At 36.8% G+C, this 25,131-nt stretch overlaps 2 protein-coding genes across 5 annotated transcripts in view; one reads left to right on the top strand and one right to left on the bottom strand.

Moving 5' to 3' along the window:
- The window catches only part of LOC123881235 (protein outspread), a 389,980-nt gene extending 388,600 nt beyond the window's left edge, over positions 1-1,380 (bottom strand). For all 3 annotated transcript variants that reach the window (XM_045929934.1, XM_045929936.1, XM_045929935.1), the window contains exon 1: positions 875-1,380. In XM_045929934.1, coding sequence (XP_045785890.1) covers positions 875-991 — 117 coding nt within the window. In that variant the 5' untranslated portion in view covers positions 992-1,380. The remainder of the gene's footprint in view (positions 1-874) is intronic.
- Positions 1,381-3,217: 1,837 nt separating this feature from the next.
- On the top strand, positions 3,218-24,110 carry LOC123881240 (peroxisomal acyl-coenzyme A oxidase 3). Of its 2 annotated transcripts, none has more exons than XM_045929945.1 (13): positions 3,218-3,417; positions 3,643-3,772; positions 4,614-4,775; positions 6,531-6,689; positions 10,974-11,121; positions 14,554-14,728; positions 17,622-17,764; positions 18,625-18,758; positions 20,193-20,315; positions 20,820-20,939; positions 21,448-21,682; positions 22,877-23,316; positions 23,997-24,110. In XM_045929945.1, exons 2-13 carry the CDS (start codon positions 3,644-3,646, stop codon positions 24,090-24,092), a joined length of 2,064 nt encoding a protein of 687 aa, XP_045785901.1. In that variant the 5' UTR covers positions 3,218-3,417; position 3,643; the 3' UTR covers positions 24,093-24,110. The 2 variants fall into 2 exon arrangements, with proteins under 2 accessions (XP_045785901.1, XP_045785903.1); XM_045929947.1 differs by having other exon boundaries at positions 3,640-3,772.
- Positions 24,111-25,131: the final 1,021 nt, after the last annotated feature.

Raw genomic sequence — 25,131 nt, 5'->3', positions numbered from 1 at the left:
AATATTAAAACGTAACCAACTTCGTTTAAGAGGATAGTCTAGTTGTAAATTTTTCCAAATTTTTTTCATAGTTCAATAGGTATTTGCCTACATGTTATTCTTGAAATATTGTTCGAGTGACAACGTTTTTACCCCAGGACGAATACAAAATTAGACAATTTTGATCTCATTAGATTCAGTACAACTTAATCTAGCTCGTACGTTTTTTTTGTATTTTAATTTAGATACATTAAAAAAATAAAAATACTCAAGAAAGACTTTAGATCAAAAATATGGATATTTAGACGCTAGCAACTTTTAACATAAGCAATATTTCTTCATTATATCTACAACATTTCTAAAAATTATTAAAATTGGACTACATTTACGGGGAGAAAAACGTTATCGCTTTTAGCATGAAAAAAACTAGACAATCCTAAGTAAATTAAGGACCTACTTAACTATAACTAAAACGTACATTTTTTGCTATAATTTAGCGAACAGGTAGGTAGTAGGTAACATGCTTTTTTTAGAAATTCGAAACTCTTTAGAACGCTCGTCCAAATATAATTTAAAATGAGGGTAGTTTTACCGAAATGTCATTCAAACGGCATAGCAAGCATAGCAAGTTTTCAAGCGGTATTTCAAAGGGTATTCACTAACGAATCATGTTTGTTCATATAGAATAGAGCTAGAAGAAATAACTAGGCTGTTTCTTTGAACCGGCAACATTGTTTTTTTAACATGATGACGACTAATGTCCGTTAGATCAACACCTGAAGCACGGCACGCACACATACAGGGCACACCTACACGCGAATCACGTTCGAACTTCGAATGTTGTTAGGTAGATACCACGGTAGATACCTACGGCGTTTTTTGCCGATAAACTTACCCGATTGGATTCCAAAGCCTCAGCACTATGCTCCTCCTTCTGTCGGAAGCAATTAGTGCACTTGCTCTTGTTGAAGATGTTCGGTGCAAATTTCCTGCAATCCGACCGCCCAGACATGGTTGTCAGAGGTCAGGGTCAATTCAACGTTCACTATGTCACCGTACACAGCATTGTGGTACTGTAAAACACCCACACTAGACGAGTATTCGCCTTATTTTTATACACGTATAGTTTATCACGCACCCACCGGCGAGTGAGCTATCAGCGAAATCACCGAGTGAACGTGAACGCTAGTCAAAAACACAAATGACAAACACAACACAATCTCCTCCGGTAACCAAACACCGAAGAAGTCGAACAATCGCGTAAACAATATTCGTATTCACGTCAAAATAAACATCGATTTTATAACGAACACGCGGAGCAAGCGAACGCGCGACACGACCGCCCGTCCATTTTACATCTGATAGAAAACCAAGCACAGCCAACGAACACAGTTGTTGTTTTACAACTTCTCTTTTCTTGTTATGTGTCCGTAACGAATTCATCGATGTAGTAGTGCGTTCGAGGTGTGCGTGTGGCTTACCTCTCGCTCTGACTAATTGAATAGTATCGCATACTTTCTCTTTCACACAATTCATTAATATTTCGAATACTAGCGCTGCCATCTCTTAACATAGATCTTCTTGGTAAGGTTGGTTACCAAGTTGCAGCAGTGTACGTTTGTTTCACGTCCCTAAGTTACTCAAATAGTTTTCCGTAATCACGCAAGGTGTCGCGTTCGGTTTGTTCCTAAACAGGTAAAGCTTTGAGAAGTTAGCGAGCTATGCTTTCAAATAATAATAAGAATTTGGCTGGTCATAAATTTATTTAACATAATAATGTATTCCATTCCACAGTAATTAGCCACTAATAAAATAGTAATAATCATCGATCATAACTTACCTACTTGTTACTTCCCCATGACGTGATTAATATTATCACTATTTAGATAGTAAGTACTTACCTACCAACTACCTACCTGTAACAAAATATTTTCGTAACCTTATTTCCTTAGTCCTCACTTAACAGGGCTCTCTCCGTCACTCGTTTCATACAATCGTAGTTCCAATTTCATTTGAATATTAAGCAACCAAAGTCCATGAAATTTTGCAGACATATTCTAGAAACTAATATCTGTGTCTGTGGTGTTTTAGGTTTTTCTAAAAATATGTAGTTTTAAAATTACAGGGGCTCAAAGATTTGTATGTAAATTTTTAAGACCGCGTAACTTTGAAACCGAATATTTTAACAGAAATCTGGAAAACCACAGACATAGATATTAGTTTCTAGAATATGTCTGAAAAATTTCATGGACTTTGGTTGCTTAATATTCAAATGAAATTGGAACTACGGTTGTATGAAACGAGTGACGGAAAGAGCCCTCTTAAGTACCTTATACCTAAACATTGATGGTGTTTTTTCCTGTTGCAATATTAAAAAAAAAAACTTATTTCAGCTCTGCTCTAATAATATTAATTTAGAAAATAACAAGGAAACATTAAGGAAAGTAAGTACCTAATTATGACTGAAATAGTTTGGGTACCTAGGTAACTCCAAAAGTAAGTACTGAAAAGCTAGTAACTAGTTAGGTCATAGACGTACAATTTTCGCTTGAGTTAGGTACATTATTATTTGAACAGCTTTAGGAGATAGTCTACATAACTTCTGGTCCCTGATGGTAAACAAGAAATTCCAGTAGATATAATGTATGAGAAGAATGGTTATAAAGCTGTATCTAGTTAGTAAGTTAATTAGGTAGTTACCTAACTAATAATCTAAAAAATAATATGCTATATAACTAAAAATATCGGAAAGCCGAAGAACTAATAGGATATTCTATTCATCTGTGTCTTGACTCGTAAAAGATAGCTTCAAATAAATTCTGAATTCACGAATCAATAAGTGTGATTTTTTAAGAGCTGTCCAGGCGTCACGAACCTCTACCTTTTTATTATAGCTTTATCTGTGAGTTAGTATCTTTAACAATTAACATAATGACTAATGACAATGACAGTAGCTGGACTTCGTCTGTATTGGTGTTAGCTGGCAGGCGTGCTCTGCCTTTTTGGTGTGTTTTTTTTGTTAAAACTGACTGAGGGGGTGCCGTGCGTATGTCGGCGAGCACCGGCACAGACGAAGTCCATACTTGTATAGTTTAAATTGTTACAAATTACTACAAACTTGACATTGGCTAATCTTTGTAAAGCCAGACGAGAAAGAAAAAAAAAAATGACAGTAGCTTACGTCAACCTCATTCCTTTCAAACTGTTGTTGACACAGTTGAGTGTTGACAGACGTCAATGGACGGTTATTTGATTCACACACGCCCGCAATTATTCACCTCAATTTTACCACTGTGTAATAAATATTAAACTATCAGGAAAATACAAATCGCTATTAAAGCTCCCCTACACGAAATAATTTCCATTCTAGTACGAACACACGTGAGGCTCGGAAGCCTTTGTTTTTGCTGTGAAGACAATTTCTTATCCGGTATCAAGGTGAGGGTTTCTGTACCTACTTCATTTATCGTGCCCATTTAAAAACTGAAACCCACATAAAATATTTGGGACTCCCATAGCTGTAAGGCCTTAAGACCTGTGCCTATCCCTATAGAAACAAAACCTGTAATTTTTTTTTAATTTGGGTGGTCAACACAATCTTAACCTTTAGTATGTACCTACTTGTCTAAAGTGGTTTCTAATAAGGATTTATTGTTCAAGTAGTATGGAAGACCTCAGTTTTTTACCGGAACTCCCTACTGGGCCCCTGGATGTGTACAGAAATAGTTCTTCATTTAACTGGAAACGTCTTAAATTGGCTCTTGAAGGAGATCTTGAATTACTGAAACTTAAGGTAAGATTTAAGCTAAATTAATATATTATATTGACTTTGTAAGACATAGGAACATATTATTCTTTTTTACTAAATGAACTTAATACCTAGAATGTTTGACTTAGGTAGAAATCATTAGGCATGTCGATAATTTGCAAATTAAGTAGTTAAGTAATGTTATTATGGACTTTTTATGTGAAAAAGAAAAAATACATTGAATGATAATATGGCTTTATTTATTAAATTGATAAAATTTATGAGGACTATTGATAAAATATTTGAATATTATTACATTTCAGTTTTAATAAGTACTGCAACTATTTAACATAGGTATTTCTCTAGTATTTGACTTAAAATTCCAATTTTTTTTAAAGAAAAATTATACTTAATTTGTGCTAATTTACTGTAGTTTGTATTGCCCAAAGTACAATTTTATTTTCTCTTCCTCCCTTCTTTTGACTTAGGTTTTGCAATAGTTAATAGAACTTTACCAAACATTTTTTTGAACAAGCTAAAAATCACTGAGCCATCCTATTTTTTTCTAATCATTATCTAGTCGAATGCTAACAATAACTTATAATAACAGTGGCACATAATTTTAGCATGATTATAATATTTTGTGGTTGACCTTGTTTCCTGGCATTATGAAATTCTAATACTAAATCATGTGTTAAACACAATCAAATTAATCATAATAAGATGTGCTACGTTGTCTTCTACTAGATCACAACTATGATTTAATTTTTTTTTAATTTTGTGGGAACCTTTTAATTTTCTGGAATAAAAGTATTACAGTAATGCAAGCCATCCTTGTACCGCTGTTGCATGATATTAGTATGATATATGATTATTTTGCCCACAGTACAAGATATGGCGAATCTTAGAGAAGGATCCGTTGTTTGCACACAGCCCAGTGACTCCACCCGTGGAGGAACAGAAGAGGATCACTCAGCTGCAGTTGAAAAAGATAAATGAATACAAGTTCATACCTAAGGAAATGTTCAATGCTAGCTATAGCAAACGGGTGAGCATTTTGTACTATTTCATGCTAGTTTTTTTAAAACCAGTAGGAACTATTTGAATTTCCGGGATAAAAAGTAGCCTATATCCATCTCTGAGATGCAAGCTATCTCTGTACCAAATAGATGCTGCTTGCGACTTCACTGACTTGGATTTTTTAAATCCTGTGGGAACTCTTTTCTTTTCGAAAATTAGCCTATGTCCTTCCCTGGAAAATATCTCTATACCAAATTTTGTCAAAATCCATTAAACTGCTGGGCAGTGTAGAATTAGCAAACAGATACACACTTTCGCATTTATGATATTAGTAATGTTTTGGGAGTTGAAAAGTCGATTCTAACCAGCTCACATTTAGAAAGCTTGGGGTCTGCCCGCGAAATTCAAATTCAATTTGGTTTTTCGCAAATTGTAAACTAATAGGACAAAGTAGGGTTATGGCACTTTAATTGCGCCAGTGGCAGTATCCTCCTCACTGGTTTATATAAAAATCTTTTCTTGAAAGGGTCCAGTTTAAGAAATTAGCTCTAGTATCGACTATAACTCACAAATTAGTCGATACTAGAGCTAATTTCTTAAACTGGACCCCTGGACTCGAGTAAAGATTTTTATATAAACCTGCGAGGGTGATACTGCCATTGGTGCTATTAAAATGCCATAAGCCTACCTTGTCATATTAGTTTACAAATTGCGAAAAACCAAATTAAAGAATTTTGCAGGCAGACCCGTCTCAAAGGCCTCTCATCTTGATTGTACTATTTACTTAATCGAATTCTTACCTAAAATAAAATTCTATTTACTTAATAAACTGCTTACCTCCTTGGTCTGGTCGTTAGCAATTAGCATGTTTGACTATGGATGACGAGGTCCTAGATTCGATTCCCGGATGGGGCCAAAAATACTAAATACTTGAGCCTAGCCTAATTAATACACACTAAGGCGCAATGCATCAATCGAAATAAAGTATAGCCAATTAACCAATTATTATGAAATTGGTAATAATAACAATGGCATCTGCTTTGGTTCCTGACTCAAATCTTAATATGCTTTTATTTTCTCCTCATAAATGTAGTCCAATTTTTATAATTTTTAGAAATGTTGTAAACATGTTGTCAACTGAAATACCTGAAAAAAATAAAACATCTGAGCCTAGATTAATGCGTACTGAATGAGAGGAAAATTGTCTAATTTTGTAACGTTTATGGGGTAAAAACGTTATCACCCGAAACAATATTTCAAGGATAATAAAATGTTGGCAAATGCCTACTGGATTTGCAACTCTCTCTATCGCACGATAGAAAAAGGCAGCGAAGCGACGTGAAACAGATAGCTTTTTTGAAAATACCTACTCGAGTAGCGGTTTGTAACTAGACGATAGTTAACAGGGCTCTCTCCGTCACTTACTCTATACAATCGTAGTCCCAATTTCATTTGAATATTAAGCAACCAAAGTTCATGAAATTTTGCAGACAAATTCTAGAAACTAATATCGGTGCCTGTAGTGTTTTAGATTTTTCTAAAAATATGTAGTTTTAAAATTACAGGGGCTCAATGATTTGTATGTGAATTTTTAAGACCGCGTTACTTTGAAACCGAATATTTTAACGGAAATCTGGAAAACCACAGGCATAGATATTAGTTCCCGGAACGTTTCTACAAAATTCCATTGAGTATGATTGGTTAGTATTCCAATGAGAGACGAACTACGTTTGTATGGAGCGAGTGACGGAGAGACCCGTCTTAACTGTAACTCATATTTCAGACGCGAACAATAATGACAATCAATGAAGCGGTGCAGTGCCTAAATCCAAGCGTGTCTGTCAAAATGGCCATCGGTATCTACCTGTTCTCAAACGCCCTACTGTCACTTGGCACGGAGCGACATCTCAAGTTCTACGAAGCCACAATTAAGCACAGAGAGGTATGTACCACTGCTTTTTAGGGTTCCATTATCCATACCTCAAAGGGAAAAACTGAACCCTTATAGGATCACGTTGTTGTCTGTCTGTCCGTCTGTCGAGTCTGTCAAGAAAACCTATTAAAAGCCCCTTAAAATATTGGAATTATTAAAAAAAAAGATATTATTCTAGAGGACTCATTTTTAACCCCCATCCCAAAAAGAGGGGTGTTATAAGTTTGAAGTGTGTATCTGTGTATCTGTCTGTGGCGTCGTAGCTCCTAAAATAATGAACCGATTTTAATTTAGTTTTTTTTGTTTAAGAGAGTGTTCTTAGCTATAATCCAAGAAAATCGGTTCAGCCGTTTGAAAGTTATCAGCTCTTTTCTAGTTATTACTGTAACCTTCACTTGTCGGGGGTGTTATAAATTTTTAATTTACACTTGTACATACGTCATCACAGGTTGGACAAACTTGTAGCTTTTGAGAGCTTTGCTTAAAAATATACCTTAGGTAGATAAGGCAAGGTTTTGATGAGTGTTTCCTACCTACGTAAAAAACCCCATTACTAACCTATAATATACAAGGAATCACAGGACGGAAAATTGGAATAATAATGTATCTGCCTACCCAACAGTATTGGTATATATATGGAATCTCCATAATATTTTTGTTTGTGTACTGAAGTAATAACAAACCATAAGGAAATTAAGGAAGTTAAGGAAAATACGAACTGTACAGTAGTACTTATGTGTTTACCAGAGCTGGTAGATTATAAGGGAAAACCGCAAAACATCCTCCGAGAGGGATACATATATAACTATTTGTGTTCAGGAGTAGGTAATTACTAATTCATCACCATCAGTAGCATGCAAATCGTAGAGACATAAAAGCACTGCTTAGTGCTTAGTTGTTGGGCGTTATTTTGAACCCTAAGCATAGCGAGGAACTAAATATGGGTACGCCTCCCGAGAACAAAATATTTTGGCGCCGAGGCAAACTATTTTACATCGCCACCTATGAGAAAGAAACAAAACACATACCAGCATATGTTTTTTTTTTATAGAATAGATGATGATCACACTTCACACTAATATTGTAAAGGAGAAAGTTTGTATGTGTGTGTGTGTGTGTGTGTGTATGTTTGTTACTCCTTCACGCAAAAACTACTGGACGGATTGGGCTGAAATTTAGAATGGAGATAGATTATAGCCTGTATTAGCACTTTTTATCCCGGAAAATCAAAGAGTTCCCACGGGAATTTAAAAAAACCTACATCCACGCGAACGAAGTCGCGGGCATCAGCTAGTATATAATAAAGCACGAACGCGGACCAATCAGAAGAGAGAAAGCTCCAGCTGCCCTTAAGAACATAATATCATTTGTTCTCGCTATCCGCTAATGCCAATTTTCGTTTTAGGGGTGTTATTTTTTACCCGACTGCGGCAAAGCCAAAAGGACGGGTAATGATTTTAGCAGTCTATGTATGTATGTATGTATGTTTGTATCCAGATTCTGTGTGTTCCACCGTAGCGCCTAAATTACTGTGCCGATTTGATATTATTGCCGAATAAGGTATCAATTGATTCGTTGTAAAGGCCCGGGTGACAATGGCTATATTTTAAACGATAAAATTGACCTAGCGGATGTTACATCAAAAAAATTAGGGGTCTCTAAAAATAATTTTTTTGCTGGAGTGTCGAGTGGGGTGTCAAATGAAAGAGGAGAAAATTCTGAATTTATGGGTATAAATGTACAACAACATTAAAATACATCAAAAGACAGACAAACAATTTTACTCTAATATTTTAGTGTTATTAAGACGATCGCAAGCGGGTTTTAGTTTTTAATTTTATCTTGTTAATTAAAATAGTTATTTTACTACTGGTTTTAGACGGTTTTCAGAGAGTCCTTAGGAGAGTTGAATCGGGTTCTAAAATTTAATTATGGAGGAAGTTCAAAGTACGAATTACGAGTACCTAAGTGCCGTCCCGTTATACACATAAACATCAAGGATAATTATTTGCTAAACTAATGTTAATTTTAGTTTAAAATTGTTAACAATTATCATCGTCTTGACATTTTCACAGTGTTCGACCGATTACTGTAAACAACACAAGCATTAGGTTTACCTAGAATAATAAAGTTATTTTTAGTGTTTTGTAATCTGAAGTATGAAACGGAACTTATGGAATTACCTTGGCGGACACCAAGGTGATTCCATCCTGATCCTGACTCATATTATACTTATATGCGTGAGTGTGTTTGTTTATTGGTTTGTCCTTCAATCATTTCTCAACGGAGCAACCGATCGACGTGATTTTTGTATGGATATATGTAGTTAAAGATCTGGAGAGTGAAATTGTCTAATTTTTAAACCGAAAAATCAAAGAGTTTCCACGAGATTAAAAAAAAAACTACCTAACCACGCGAATATTGAATCCCCCCGCAATTTATAACGCCGAAACCCTTTTCAAAAACTTGGACCTGGCTCACTAGATTATACCGCCATGTGGTGTGTTGACTCGGCGATTTTTGTATAGATAGTTTTATCAGTACATGGTCTTATTGCGAATAGATTCGAACAAGGGTTCGAGGGTTCCGTACGCGGGTATTTTATCCAACATTTTGCACCATAAATCAAAAACTTTTATACATAAAAATAAATAAAAATCTGTTTTGGATGTATAGGTAAAGCCCTTTCATATGATACCCCACTTGGTATAGTTATCTTACTTTCAAAATTGAAACACATTTTTTTTTTTAATGATGTAACCACAAAACGGTTTTCAGATTTATTCCTTTACTTGTGCTATAAGACGCACCTACCTGATAATTTCATGATTCTAGGTCAACGGGAAGTACCCTATAGGTTTTCTTGACAGACACGACGGACGGACAGCCGGACAGACAGACAGACGACAAAGTGATCCTAAGTGATAAGGGTTCCGTTTTTCCTTTTGAGGTACGGAAAATGTTTAAAAAAGAAGATAATAGAGTATTTTATTAATATCTTTATTTATTTTTAAGGCCTTTTATATAATAATTAATCTGTATATGACACCCCTATCATAACTTATAACATAGAATAACCTAATCAACAATTAATTCAATCAAATTTTATATACATAGCTGCTACTAAATATTCTGTCTAACTGTAACTTATATTTATATTATACTACCTAATCTATTTTTATCACTTTTCATATAAAGGTTAAATAGAATTTTAGCCTAAATGGAATCCGGTTTGGCCAACATGCTAATTATCTATATCTATCTATAAAGTTGAAAACTAAAACCAGACTGCGATCGTCTTAATAAACGCTGAAATATTATAGTAAAATTGTTTTTCTGTCGCTTGGTATATTTTAATGTTGTCGTACATTTATATTTATGAACTTAGAATTTTCTCCTCTTTCATTTGACATCTTACTCGATACAATCGCAAAAAAATAATTTTGGAGACCCCCACTTTTTTTGATGTAATGTCCGTTATGTCAATTTTCGTAAAAAATATAGCCTATCTCGCCCGGATCTTTACAACGAATCAATTGACATCTCATTCATCAAAATCGGCCCGGTCGTTTAACCGCTACGGTGGAACACGCAGAATTTGGATATAAATATCTATAGGTACATATATATACATACATACATAGACTGTTAAAATCATAACCCTTCCTTTTGACTTTGCTGCAGTCGGGTAAAAATAGAAATAACTAGCTGATGATGGGAACTCTACGATTTTCCGGTATAAAAAGTAGCCTATGTGCTAATCCAGAGTATAATAAATAATCTATCTCCATTCTAAATTTCAGGCAAATCCGTCCAGTAGTTTTTGCCTGAAGGAGTAACAAACATACACACATACCTACATACACACAAACTTTCGCCTTTATAATATTACTAGCTGATGCCCGCAGCTTCGCCCGCGTGGATTGGTCAGATCCCCTGCAGCATCAGGATTGAGGAGTTGGAATCCAAATTTTTTATGAAACAATGTCGCAAAGTTCCTCTATCGATTAAAAAAGAAATGACGCAAATCGGTTCAGAAATCTCGGAGATTTCGGTGTACATAGCTAGAAAAACACAACTCCCTTCTTGAAAGTCGGTTTTCAAACAGACGGACAGACAGACAGACAGACAGACAGACAGACAGACAGACAAAAATTTTAAAAACGTGTGATTCAGTTATGGTATCGTTCAAATAACCATATGACCTTAATATGTGGCAGTTATTTCGAAATTACAGACAGACACTCCAATTTTATTTATTAGTATAGATAAGTATAGATGTGATATCCACAGATCCTGGCGAGCTTTTCTCTGACGGAGATCGCGCACGGCTCGGACGCGCGGCTCATGCGCACGACGGCCACGTACGACCCCAGTCGGAAGGAGTTCGTCATACACACGCCGGACTTCGAGGCCGCTAAATGCTGGGTTGGTAATCTAGGTAAAACTATTGTGTGACTTTTTCTTTCCTTTTTTTGTGTTTTTAACCCCCGACCCAAAAAGAGGGGTGTTATAAGTTTGACGTGTGTATCTGTGTATCTGTGTGTCTGTGGCATCGTAGCGCCTAAACGAATGAACCGATTTAAATTTACTTTTTTTTGTTTGAAAGGTGGCTTGATCGAGAGTGTTCTTAGCTATAATCCAAAAAATTGGTTCAGCCGTTTAAAAGTTATCAGCTCTTTTCTAGTTTTCTGGTAGAAAAGAAGGTTAGATAACCGTTAGGTTCATAATATTATGTCAATTGACAAATGTCAAGCTGTCAAGATGGACGTTGCCTAGATACATAATTATTTATTTGAAAATGTGGAAAATGATGTTTTGGAAAACTCAGATACTTTGGATCGTAGACCCGGAATAGTCCAAGAAAATCGGTTCAGCCGTTTGAAAGTTATCAGCTCTTTTCTAGTTACTGTAACCTTCACTTGTCGGGGGTGTTATAAATTTTTTATTTACACTTGTTGTATATTGTATTATGATATAATATATGCCATGCTTGCAACGCACGCTGTGAGACGTAGTATTTTCTGTGACCAAGTACCTTACAAACATCACACAGTAGTCCATGTCAGGTAACAATAGGTATCAGCAAAAGTAACCATTACTGGTGCTTATTGCAAAAGTCAAAACAATACTTTGCGTCCAAGCACCAGGGTTAGAGATAAAAACTGTAAGTATTAAAAATACAAAAAATATATTATAATAAAAAATAAAAGGCTGTAAAGACGAACCGCGTTTCTGAACGTTTCATTATGTAGTATTTTTGATAGATAGAAAAAAGCTATGTAAGTACGCCAACCACAGTTCGTCACGTTCGAATTTCAATTCGTACTTTTCACGCTAGCGAGCAAAATTACCATTTTCCACGCAGATTTCAAAGGGCAAACGAATCTTTTACGAGCGAGTGAGATCAATTTTTGAAACATATGTAAATACGCAAAACAATACTTTGCGTCCAAGCATCAGGGTTAGAGATAAAAACTGTATAAAAAATATTTTATAATGAAAAATAAAAGGCTGTAGGTAAGGACGAACCGCGTTTCTGAACGTTTCATTATGTAGTATTTCTGATAGAAAGAAAAAAGATATGTAAGTACGCCAACCATAGACCACAATTCGTCACGTTCGAATTTCGATTCGTACTTTTCACGCTAGCAAGCAAAATTACCATTTTCCACGCAGATTTCAAAGGGCAAACGAATCTTTTACGAGCGAGTGAGATCAATTTTTGAAACCTATGTAAATACGCACATAGCAAATCAAACAGTTTTATGGAGTCACTAGCTGATGCCCGCAGCTTCGCCCGCGTGGATTTAGGTTTTTAAAATCCCGTGTGAACTTTTGATTACCTAGGACAAATATAGCCTATCTGTACTATTAGCCCGTCTCCGGGATGCAACGTGTTTCTGTACCACGTAAAAACATTTAAACGGATGATCCTTTGAAAATCTCGTGGGATCACCAGGATTTATGAATGCAATTCCTTACAGCATCAGGGTTGAGGAGTTGGGTTCTCGAGGTCAATGACAAAGTCTTAACTTGGTAGATAGATAAGCAAAAGTTTCTAAAGCCCATCTTTCGTGACATGGGCATCTTGACCATGACTCCTGCAACTGAGTCGAAATATCGGCAGATAAAAAACAACAAATTAATCATGGTATGTACCCGTTATCTACAATATATGTAATATGTACTTACCTATATTTAATTCGTTGATCAGTTTAACTGCCTATACTTGGTTTAGTTTAGTGCATTGTATTTATATCGGTTGAGCGCTTACGCAATCAACTTTATTGATGTCACGGTTAAGGCCATATCTCGCCAAATTCTTTTTGCACCCTAACGTTAATGAATTTATACGCCTGAGTCATAGATAGTAATTGATTGTTTGATCGTCTGTGAGGTATTGTGCTGCACGTATGCTTATGTTTTGATAAGATAGATAGATAGATAAATACTTTATTGCACACAAAACACAACACAACACAAAAGAAAAAAACTAAAAATAATTGTATGCAAAGGCGGCCTTATTGTTCAGACCAATCTACACCAGGCAACCTTTGGTGAAAGGAAAACTAGGTAAAGTAGGTAGGTAGGATAAGTTTAAGCTGAGACAAAAAAAAATACTAGAGCTACCACCATACCAGCAAAGCCGTACCGCTAAGCGGTTTTAATACGCAAAGAAACTTTCAAGCTCTTCACACTATCACACTAATATTATAAAGGCGAAAGTTTGTATGTGTGTGTGTGTGTGTGTGTGTATGTTTGTTACTCCTACACGCAAAAACTACTGGATGGATTTGGCTGAAATTTAGAATGGAGATCGATAATATCCTGGATTAGCACGTAGGCTACTTTTTATCCCGGAAAATCAAAGAGTTCCCACGGGATTTCAAGAAACCTAAATCCACGCGGGCGAAGTCGCGGGCATCGGCTAGTATAAAATAACGACGACCTGGCCCTCGCTGGCTCTCTCTCAACCAAAAAACTGTTTGAAATACAACAGTGTTACATGTAGTGATAAGAATTGTGTAATGTTTATAATTCGGCGGTCATGATAAGTGACCCGAACGATGTTTCCACGCCGATTAACATGTTGTGTGGATATGGGTGGTCTCATTCATAAAGCTTTTGAGATAACATTATATTGTAATCACGTAACATTTTTGTGTTACTTGTATAGTTGGAAAAAATTTCATATTAAAATTCTATCGTCAGTTTAAACCATCACCGTCCCTCATTTGGGCACAGGTTTGGTCTCAGATTGAGAAAGGCTTAGGGTTCATAGACATAGAAAAAACCCAGAGAAGACCAGAGCAAAGTTTAGTTTTTGAGATAGACCCCGTCACACACAAAAATGTACTAAAACTGACAAAGACGGCCCCCTATTTCTTAGTTAAAAAGAGTAAAATGTATTCGTACTCAATGGACTCTAATGATACCCTACATGCTAGGGTAAGAAAAATCATTTCTTCCCGGCCCCTTTTTCATGTAATGGAGCTCCCTTGAAAAATAATTTAGTTGAATTTAATTGAATACCAAAAACCGAAATTACAGGTTTGTAACGTATTTCATCTATGAGCTAGAGACCTGTGATGGGTATGACAGACAGACAGTAGAGTGACATTAATAGGGCTCTGTTTTTTCGTTTGAGTACGGAGCTCTAAACTCTTTAATCCACGCGGAGAAGTTTCAAGAATTTATAAAGAACGAAGTAGAACATATATTATGAATGAATATAGGTACTTTATTGAACACAACAAAACAGAAAAAAACACATAGCAAACACACTATAGGCAGGTAGGTACAATTTGGCGGCCTTATCGCTACTATGTGCATTGTGCGTATTTGAATCTGATGTAAATCTTGTTTCCAGGTAGAACGTGTACCCACACACTGCTGTTCGCCCAACTGATCACACCGGACGGTACCAACCATGGGCTGCACGGCTTCGTCGTGCCCATACGAAATCCAGACACCTTGGAGACGTACCCTGGGCTTATCGTGGGCGACATGGGCGAGAAAATTGGCGTTAACGGCATTGACAATGGGTAAGTTATCATCATCATAATTGATCCATTGTCGGCTCACTACCGCGTACGGGTCTCCTCTTAGAGTGAGAAGAGTTTGGCCAGAGTCTACCACACTGACCAAGTACGGATTGGCAGACTTTCACACATCTTTGAGAACCTTATAGAAAACTCTCAGGCATGTAGGTTCTTCATGATTTTTTCTTGTGCCGTTTTTAACAAGTGATATTTAATTACTTAAAACGAATATAATTCCGGAAAAATTATAGATGCGGGCCCGGGATCGAACCCCGCACCCCTGACAGGCGGCCGACGACGTCTTAACCACTAGGCTATCAGGGTAAGCTGATACAGTCAAATAAAAACTGTAAAAGTGGGTTTCAGAAGTCAAGAACTTGCATAAGGTAGGGTTCCGCAGCCATGCTACTTGCCATAGCTTTGGCGGTAATTTTTTCTTAAACCGCAGTTTTTCCCAAAATTGTTTTACAAACCTCATTATATTTTTTTTAAATACTCAAACAAACGATTACACAAAGGGGTACCAAGTTTATTTAACTCCCGCTTTTCTTGTTTAGAAATTAAATTGTTTTTTTTAATGCCTCTGTTTAGCAGTAGCAGGTTTCTATAACAGTACTGAATTCCAACTTTATTGCTCTTCTAGTTTATTTTTAAAACGAACTAGCTGAACTGGACGAATCAATAAGGGTTCCTTCTTTTAATACGGATCTTTAAAAAGATTAATGAAACTTTTATAGAAAAATAAATAAATCATTTGACAAATGGTCATTTCCTCAACAGAATTAACTCCTAGTTAGGCCAAAATCCGCATCACGGAATTTGTTTGTCTACAGATCGTAAAATAAGTCTGCATCCATTTGTCAATGACTAAATATATTTCTGAAGTGATTACGCTATTGATCGCACGTTATCATGGCGTTCCGCTAATGCGAAGTAATGCGATTATGATAAGATAAAACTCGCATGCCACGCGATTTTCAATTGTTCTTATCGATAAAGTACATAACATACGTGATTCATTCGATGACATGTTTTTAGAGGGAAAAACAAAACAAACAAAATTATAGGGAAATATGATGGGTCTAAACGTTTAATAGGCCTATAATGAGCATTTTAGCTAATGAACGTTTTTGACCTATAATAAGGGTTTTTTATGAATAAGACTGTAACTCTACAAATATTGTCCAGCACATCAACAAATACCGCTGTAGTTTGACAGATAGTGACGATTGCAATCACATTGCATGCATTGCACTGGCCTAAAACCATCTTCCCATTATTGCCTTTCTAATGAAACTGATTTGAGGCACATCGGTTGAATAGTTTCAAAGTATAAAACGGACATTGGTAGAATTTTTGTGTTTTATTATATTAGGGTATCTAATAGATCAATGATCAGATCAAGAGTGGTGTTTAGAGCTCAGTGTCTGACACTGAATGATGAAGCCACCCAGCTCAATAATTGACATTAGTTGGTTCTACAATGCTGCTTCACTGCGTGATATTAAAATAATCATCGCAGAAAACCTTTAATGGATCAAAAATCCATTCAGAGTCAGTAGGCAGATCAGGCTCTATTCGAAATGTCTCGTTCAAAACTTAGTAAGAAGATCTACTTTTATAGATTTGACGACGAAAATAGCGCCTCATTCGCGATAAACTGATATAGGAATGAGGAAGCAGTAAAATTCGTGCGTATGAGTATTGATAGATTTTATCTTTATCAATAAAATCGTGGATTACGTTGATTATGCGTAGAAGCATATTCTAGCTCACGAACTAAAAATAAAACTCGCGAAAAATCGTGTTACGGCTGGTAGGTTTAGTTTACTAAACACAGGTAACGTCTTCCAAACTTGACTACCAAGTCCCTTATCAATCCATACTGTGATCACGGAGTAAGAATAGCGACATAGCGAATAAGCCAGCTGAAGTGGCAGTGGGTAGGCCATGTCTGCCGCAGAACCGATAGCTGCTGGGGCAGACGCATAACAGCAAGCACAATGTGGGATAACCTCCAACCCGCTGGACTGAAGACCTTAAGAAGTAGAAGGCGGAGGATCTGTGGTGGCGCACTCTTGGGAAGCCCTACGTCCAGTTGTGGACGCCAACCAGCTGATTGATTGGTTGATTGAAGGATATAATGTGATTACCTACAGAAATTCCTCGAAGCAGGCTAGACAATAAGTAATTTTTATTGTATGCAAAAATTAGCTATATGATTTATCAATAAAATCATTGTTACGCACTTCAGCCATAATAATTTTTTTGATATGTTTTTATGGGCATTTCATAAATTCAGTTGTTTTTATAGCGGATTGTTATTATTTGCATTAACATTTACATGCGATGCAATAAATTTTTAGGGTTCCGAACCTCAAAAGGAAAAACGGAACCCTTATAGGATCGCTTTGTTGTCTGTCTGTCCGATTTTCATTTCGAGACCAATATAACCATAAATGTTTTCCGTGATACATCAGTTCAAAACTATAGAATGAAATCGTGCATTTTATATTCAAACAGAACAGCGGTTTCAAGTCCGCCATCTTTTATCGAGATGTTTTAAAGAACCAAGTTAAAACTACTTTTTACTTACTACTAATAAGATAAAACCAACATGATTAAAAAAAATTCAATGGTGCGTGGAAGTTATATACACTAACTAGAGGATGCCCGCGACTTCGTCCGCGTGGATTTAGGTTTTTAAAGATCCCGTGGGAACTCTTTGATTATCCGGGATAAAAAGTAGCCTATGTCCATCCCCGGGATATAAGCTAACTCTATACCGAATTTCATCAGAATCGGTTAAACTGTTGGGCCGTGAAAAGGTAGCAGACAGACAGACACACTTTCGCATTTATAATATTAGTGTAGATGTTTTTTGTCTTTGTTACAGATTCATAATGTTCAACCAATACCGAATACCGCGAGAGAATCTCCTCAACAGAACGGCAGACGTCACAGAAGATGGGACATATGAAAGCTCGTTCTCAGAACCTTCTAGAATACTTGGGGCCGCCTTGGAAAATTTGTCTGCGGGTGAGAACATTTCACATTCACTCTTCTGATAATGCCCGCGATTTCTTCCGCGTGGATTTCGTTTTTTCGAAATTACATAGAATCTGTTTGATCTTTCGGGATAAAAAGTTGTCAATTTCCGTCCATGGGATGCAAGCTATTTTTGAACCTTTAATTCAACTTAGTTAAACAGATGAGGCATGAAGAGGTAACAGACAGACTCATTTTTAGATAATCTAAAATTTTAAGATCAAAACGGTTATTTCAAACGCAGACGGGACGCTAATCCTTTATTACAGTTATCACAGCTCGCCATCCGCATATGATCAGGTCTATCAGGATCGGGAAGCGAGCGATAATTTTACGGCGCACGCAAGCGTTTTTTACCCGACTGCGGCAAATCCAAAAGGAAGGGTTATGATTTTAGCAATCTATGTATGTATGTGTTCCACCGTAGTGCCTAAACTACTGGGCCGGTTTTGATGAATGAGGTGTCAATTGATTCGTTGTAAAAGTCCGGGTGACATGGCTATATTTTATACGAAAAAATCGACCTAACAGATGTTACATCAAAAAAAGTGGAGGTCTCCAAAAAATTTTTTTTTGTTATTGTACCGAGTGGGATGTCAAATGAAAGAGGAGCAAATTCTGAGCTCACAAAATTATAAATGTACAACAACATTGAAATAGATCAAGCGACAGAAAAACAATTTTACCCTAATATTTCGTTTATTAAGACGATTGCAGTCGGGTTTTAGTTTTCAACTTCATCTTGTGTAACTGATGCACTCAAATTTTTGTGGTCGATATGCTGTTGTGGTTCGTGCGGTATGGCTTAGGCCATTTTTAGTTGAGTGTTTAGCTGATGGTCATTGTTGCAGGCAGGATCGGCATAATGCAGGAGAGCTGCAGCTCGCTGGCGAGTGCGGTGACGATCGCCGTGCGCTACGCGGCCACGCGCACGCAGTTCGGCGAGCGCGACCACGAGACGCCGCTTATCGAGTACGAGTTACATGTTAGTGCATTGCTATACGTGTACTAGATTGGTGCTAAGGCTTTCTGAAGCCGAATGCGTCGCATTAGTGTCCAGCTAAGTTAGTGTAAACAAATGAAAAACGCATATTATGGGTCTTACCGGCAGCGCGCCGCTGTCGGGACAATGCTGCGGTTTTGTCACATGAAAATAGAAAGCAACTATCACAGTACTACATGATGCCCGCGACTTCGTCCGCGTGGATTAAGGTTTGTCGAAAGCCCGTGGGAACTCTTTGATTTTCCGAGATAAAAAGTAGCCTATGTGCTAATCCTGGATATTATCGATCTCCATTCCAAATTTCCGCCAAATCCGTTTAATAGTTTTTGCGTGAAAGAGTAACAAACATACCCACACACATGTACACTCATACACACAAACTTTCGCCTTTATAATATTATCACATTATAGCTGTGTCGAATTGCAATAACAACGTAAGACCGTATGCACAAAATGGCGGCTTAGACCCGATGCGGCAAAGGTATGACACAATAAAACAATGCAGCAGAATTTATTTTTGCAGGGAATTTATTCTCACGTGCACTATTTTGTTTATTATGTCATATCTCTGCGATGCGGTGGCGACGCGCCGCGTTGCGTTTTTACTCGTTTACACTCTCTTGCGGTCCGTATGCGGCAGCCAGAAGGATTTGTTGAAGGAAACGAAGATAGATTTTGACTTTTATTCCACGATTTTTCACTTTAACCTAACCTAACGTCTGCATCAATGCTAGATGCAGAGTTTTACATTATAACGACCTAAAGCTAAAATAACCTAAAATAATTAGAAACTGGGTCGAGGTGTGACAACAGAATGTCCCACTTCACAGCTCTCACTTGGTTTAAATACCTTAACTAACTGCTAGTATTGATATATAGATTAGTCCCAATAAGTTGGTTACGTATGACGACGAGGTGATATCTTTCTGAGGGTGCACTGGACTTATGACCTAGTACCTTTGCCTTCGAGGCTGGTTTGCTGCGCAATTGATTTCAACTATGTCGTCGTTGGAATATGTAACGCGCGCCAGGCTTCATGTACAGGAAGCCTAAACAAACAAAGACTACGCACATCCCCTTAGTTTGGCGTTGAAATCATTAGAATGACAAGTGTAAATTAAAAATTTATAACACTTCCGACAAGTGAAGGTTACAGTAACTAGAAAAGAGCTGATAACATTCAAACGGCTGAACCGATTTTCTTGGATTATAGCTAAGAACACTCTCGATCAAGCCACCTTTCAAACAAAAAAAAACTAAATTAAAATCGGTTCATTAGTTTAAGAGCTACGATGCCACAGATAGATACACAGATACACACGTCAAACTGATAACACCCCTCTTTTTGGGTCGGGGGTTAATAACATTTCTAAAGTAGCGCAAATCATAGCATTAACAGAATCAGGATTGTTTCAGCAATGGCGTCTGTTCGGCTACGTGTCGGCGGCCGTAGTGTTCCGTCTGTACATAGACTCCTTCACGCACACATACCTCAGTATCGTGGAGAAGTCCAACGCTGGACATCGAGTCGACAATTTGGTGAGTTTGAATTTTATCCCAATAGATTTATTGCCCAGGTTATTTAACCATTTCTGATGTTGAAATTTGACCATCCCACTTCTGATGTCGAGGATGGATTATCCCATTTATCTGTCCAACACTAGCACTTCTCCTCTCAGCAAAGGTTGCCTGGTAGAGATTGCTCCAAGCAATAAGGCCGCCTTTGCACACAATTGTTTTTTTCTGTTTTCTTCTTTCTGTGTTGTGATCCTTTACATGTGTTTTTGTGTGCAATAAAGTGTTCTATCTATCTATCTATCTATCTGTCCCACTATCCTAATAGTGAGACTAGTTTATGCCCTCGGGTTTGTTGAATTTAGAAGTTCCTAAATCCTTTTTAGGGTTCCGTACCTCAAAAGGAAAAAGGATCCCTTATAGAGTCACTTTGACTTTGTCAGGAAATCGAAACGGGTTGTATTTTTAACATAAGGCTTTGATTAGTGCAATAAAACAATAATAATCGAAGATAATGTCATTTGGCAGAGTGAAGCGGTATCGGAAATCCACGCGATGGTGTCCAGCAGCAAACCGCTGTTGACGTGGACTACGCTTAAAGCAGCGCAACAATGCAGAGAGGCGTGCGGGGGACACGGATATCTTAAGGTAACTTTGATACTGCCCCCTCTCTCCCTCCCTTCTTCTCTCTGTCTCTCTTTCTCTCACTCTCTCTAACCGTGTTGTGACTGAACCATTAAGACAATGTGTACTTGTGCACTCACACAAACAGCAAAACATCGTGAAATAGAATAACTATACCAGAAAAATAAAACCGACTTCAAAAACCACAAATACTAACAAGTGTAAATTAAAAATTTATGACACCCCCGACAAGTGAAGGTTACAGTAACTAGAAAAAAGCTGATAACTTTCAAACGGCTGAACCGATTTTCTTGTATGATAGCTAAGAACACTCTCGATCAAGCCACCTTTCAAACAAAAAAAAAACTAAATTAAAATCGGTTCATTCGTTTAGGCGCTACGATGCCACAGACAGATACACAGATACACACGTCAAACTTATAACACCCCTCTTTTTGGGTCGGGGGTTAAAACTGTAACGTGTATGAGGTCGGGCGAGCTTCACACTTAGATTCCTAGTTTCATTTTTCAGTGCGCAAATCTAGGCGATATAAGAAGTAACCATGAGCCGACGGTGACGTATGAAGGCGACAACAACGTCCTGTCGCAGCAGGCCGGCAACTGGCTGCTGCGGCAGTATGAAGCGGCTATAGCCGGCAACGCGGTCGACTCGCCGCTGGGCACTGTGGCCTTCCTGAAGGACTTGAGGACGATAAAGGACAGGACCTTCAGTTGTACCAGCACGAAGGAATTGAAAAATCCACAGTGTAAGTACTTTTTACTCGAGTTTCAATAACTGAATGGGAACAGGAAGAATTTATGTGAATATCCTGAACAGACTGCAGAGGAAATTGACTATGTAGCAGTGGCGAAATGTTCATGTAACCCGATTCCAATCGGCTTCCCTTTAAGAATTCGCATAATATAACGTAAGCACTCACGACGTACTTAGTGACAAATGTAGGGCAAAAGTTCGGTTATTATCATGCAGGCTACCAGAGTGAATGATGCTACCGTACCAAAGACGCCTAAAAATTTATAAGTGTCAGGGAAAATCTATCATCAATAGAAAATAGCTTCGATAACCCGTAACCATCCCGGCTTACTACTTAGCATTCCATCTCTTTCATTTCCCTATGAAGCGAACTAAGTCTGTCTCACTCTACGGGTCGCCAATATGGAACCACCAATTAAAGTGGCCCCGGAACGAATACGAATTCGTCTCTCTGACAGGTCAGATAAATATGGTTCATAAGCCGATGCTCACCGGCTTATCGTACCTCCAAATTAAAATTTTTATTTAAACTACTATTTTAATATTTTGTTTTTAAGGGTGATTTAATACATTCGTTTACCTACGTGAAACATACATGCGTGCTTGAATTTAAAGTTTAGTGATTCTTTGATTTTGATATTATAATAAATTGGGGTTAGTGATTTTTAATAACTACCTAATAAGTGTAAGTTAACGGTGATTTAGTTTCAGTTTGTTTAGTGTAGGTATGTGTTAAACTAAAGACTAAAATGATTATAGTTTTCAATTCCGTGTGGGTTATGGGTCGTATTTAATAAAGCAAGCAAGCATGGATGTATTTTACAGCTACATTAAAACATTTTTTCAAAGCCACAGAGGTTTTCAAAATGTCAGTGCTTTTTATATTATTAATGGTAAAATTGGGTCTTTAAGCACCATAGAAACATCAGTGACGACGGTGCTAATATTCTGTTAGGTCAGAACTTTTTTTGCTCCGGCTTCCCTTTTTCAGATCTCCACCCTTCGCCACTGCTATGTAGCACAATTTTTCAACAATGTCATATGATGGCAAGTCATGATGTAGTCTTAAATGGGATTTAAATTTTAATTTTAACTTTTTGTCATCGTATAAAACAGTTTTGGTATCCCCTTTTTGAAGTTTGAAGTCTGACATTCACAAGCTCAATTAGTTTTTTTTCTTTTCCAGTTATAATATCCACATACAAATGGCTAATATGCTGGCTTTTAAAATACACGCACGAAAAGAACGAAGCAAACCTTTCACAAGGTCTCACAAAAGTGCAGGCGAGAACCAAAGCCCAAGTCTACCGATGGAAGACCCTAACCAAAGTTTACGCTGAATACTTAGCACTGATATACTGTTTGGAAACCATAGACAAGAAAGAACGGGAGTTGCAACCTATGTTGATGAAGCTGTTTTGTTTGTACGGTCTATGGTCGTTGGATGAGAATTTAGTGGAGTTGTACCAAGGGGGGTTCGCGAAAGGGGAGGATTGTGCGCGATTGGTGAGGGACTCAGTGTTGGAACTTTGTGGGGAGGTGAAGAATGAAATCGTCAGTGTGGCGGACGCGCTTTCGCCAACGGACTTTGTTCTGAACTCCGTGCTAGCGAAGAGCGATGGAAAGGTATGTTTTTTTTTAAAATAACCATAGATAATATCCTATACAGAGTGTTTTAGGGTTCCGTACCTCAAAAGGAAAAACTGAACTCTTATAGAATCACTTTGTTGTCTGTCTGTCTGTCTGTCTGTCTGTCTGTCTGTCTGTCAGTCAGTCAGTCTGTCCGTCCGTCCGAAGTAAGATACTACCAACTATACCAAGTGGGGTATTATATGAAAGGGCTTTACTTGTGCATTTTAAAACAATTATTTATTTACTTTTAAGCATAATAGTTTTTGATTTATCGTCCAAATGTCGGAAGAAATACCCGAGTACGGAACCTTCGGTGCGCGAATCTGTCTCGCCCTTGGCCGGTTTTTTTTAACTGGGACATTATGGGAAAATCCAATACCATAGGAGATACAGAGAAACTGTCTTAGGAAACTTCAGCTCTTTTTTGTTGACCTATATGCCAGCTCCATTGGCACGGTTAAAACTACAACAATTCGATCACTGACAAATTCATACACTTTCATTGCCAAAATACTCGAAGGTTTGTTCAAAATACAGTTGAAAATACCAATATTCATAAAATTGTTTCCATACATAATATTTAAGTGACGTCATTCGACATCATATAGCAACGGTTACAATGACAGAAATTCTTGCTTTATATATATTGTATTAGTCTTTACTTCTGTTCACAGTTGTACCAGAATCTCCAAAAGGCGTTCTTCAGTCAACCGGGCGTTTTCGAAAGGACGCCCTGGTGGCGTGACGTAGTGCCGTCATCCAAATTGTAAGACACATGACACCAAAAATTAAAAATAAGCCTTAAATTAATATTTAATATCAAATGGACACGAAGCAATTTCAACATTAAAATAACCGAGAGACTGGAATACTACTGGAGTAATGTGAACCTAAAATTAATATTTTGACAGGGTTCATTCAATTTTGTCAAAATTTAAAATAACGTCGTATTTTTCCACAATTTTATTTTTATTTTTTATGAAAAAGATAGGGCTAGGTACATTAAGTCTGGCTGATTGTAATGCTGTCTTTGTTATATTGTACCGTGTGAAAAAGGACGACGTTATTTTAAATTTTACAACAAAATTGCCATCAATAGTAAATTTAAAAAAAAAGGTTACGTGAATGTGTGACTTAATTTTTTAAATATTTTATTTTAACTTGAGCGTCCATTGACCGTCGAATGTAATTTTTTAGATGTTTTTTACTATTTTTTTTTTGTTTATTTATTGCTACGTACCTAAGTGTACATAATGAAATATTATTAAGTATTTTATTTTTACCTATTTTCTTATTTAATTATACCTACTTTTATTCGTGAAACTTTTTTAAGTTATTAACTTTAAGTATGTGTATTTTAACATTAATACTTTTAATTAATTTTGGTACAAGCATTTTATCTATCGCTTAATATAGCTTGTATAACGAACTCGAAATTATTTTTTATTAGAGATTTCTTATAGCGTTCCAAGAAATTATTCCATACATTATGTATTAATGATTACACAAAAAAATATCTGAATTAAGTTTATTTATGCATGTCTCAAACCTGAGTCACAATTTTTTTCAATAATAATTTAGTTCTTAACTGTGATCTCACCTGATGGCAAGTGATGTTGCAGTTTAAGATATAAGCGGTCTAACCTGGGAGGGGTATGACATAAAGTTCCAATCAAATTTTGTTTAAGATAGTTCTTAGTATAGACGCAATTTATCAATTTTAGAAAATATTGATGTATTTAAATTATTCAAAAACTCTTGATTTAAATTAAATATTTAAAATATACACTAATATCATTTGCAGGAATA

This window comes from Maniola jurtina, chromosome 3 (assembly GCF_905333055.1).
Source record: "Maniola jurtina chromosome 3, ilManJurt1.1, whole genome shotgun sequence".
NCBI classification, from domain to species: Eukaryota; Metazoa; Arthropoda; class Insecta; order Lepidoptera; family Nymphalidae; genus Maniola; species Maniola jurtina.
Note: the sequence above shows the minus strand (reverse complement) of the source record. Positions and strands in the feature narration are given on the sequence as shown.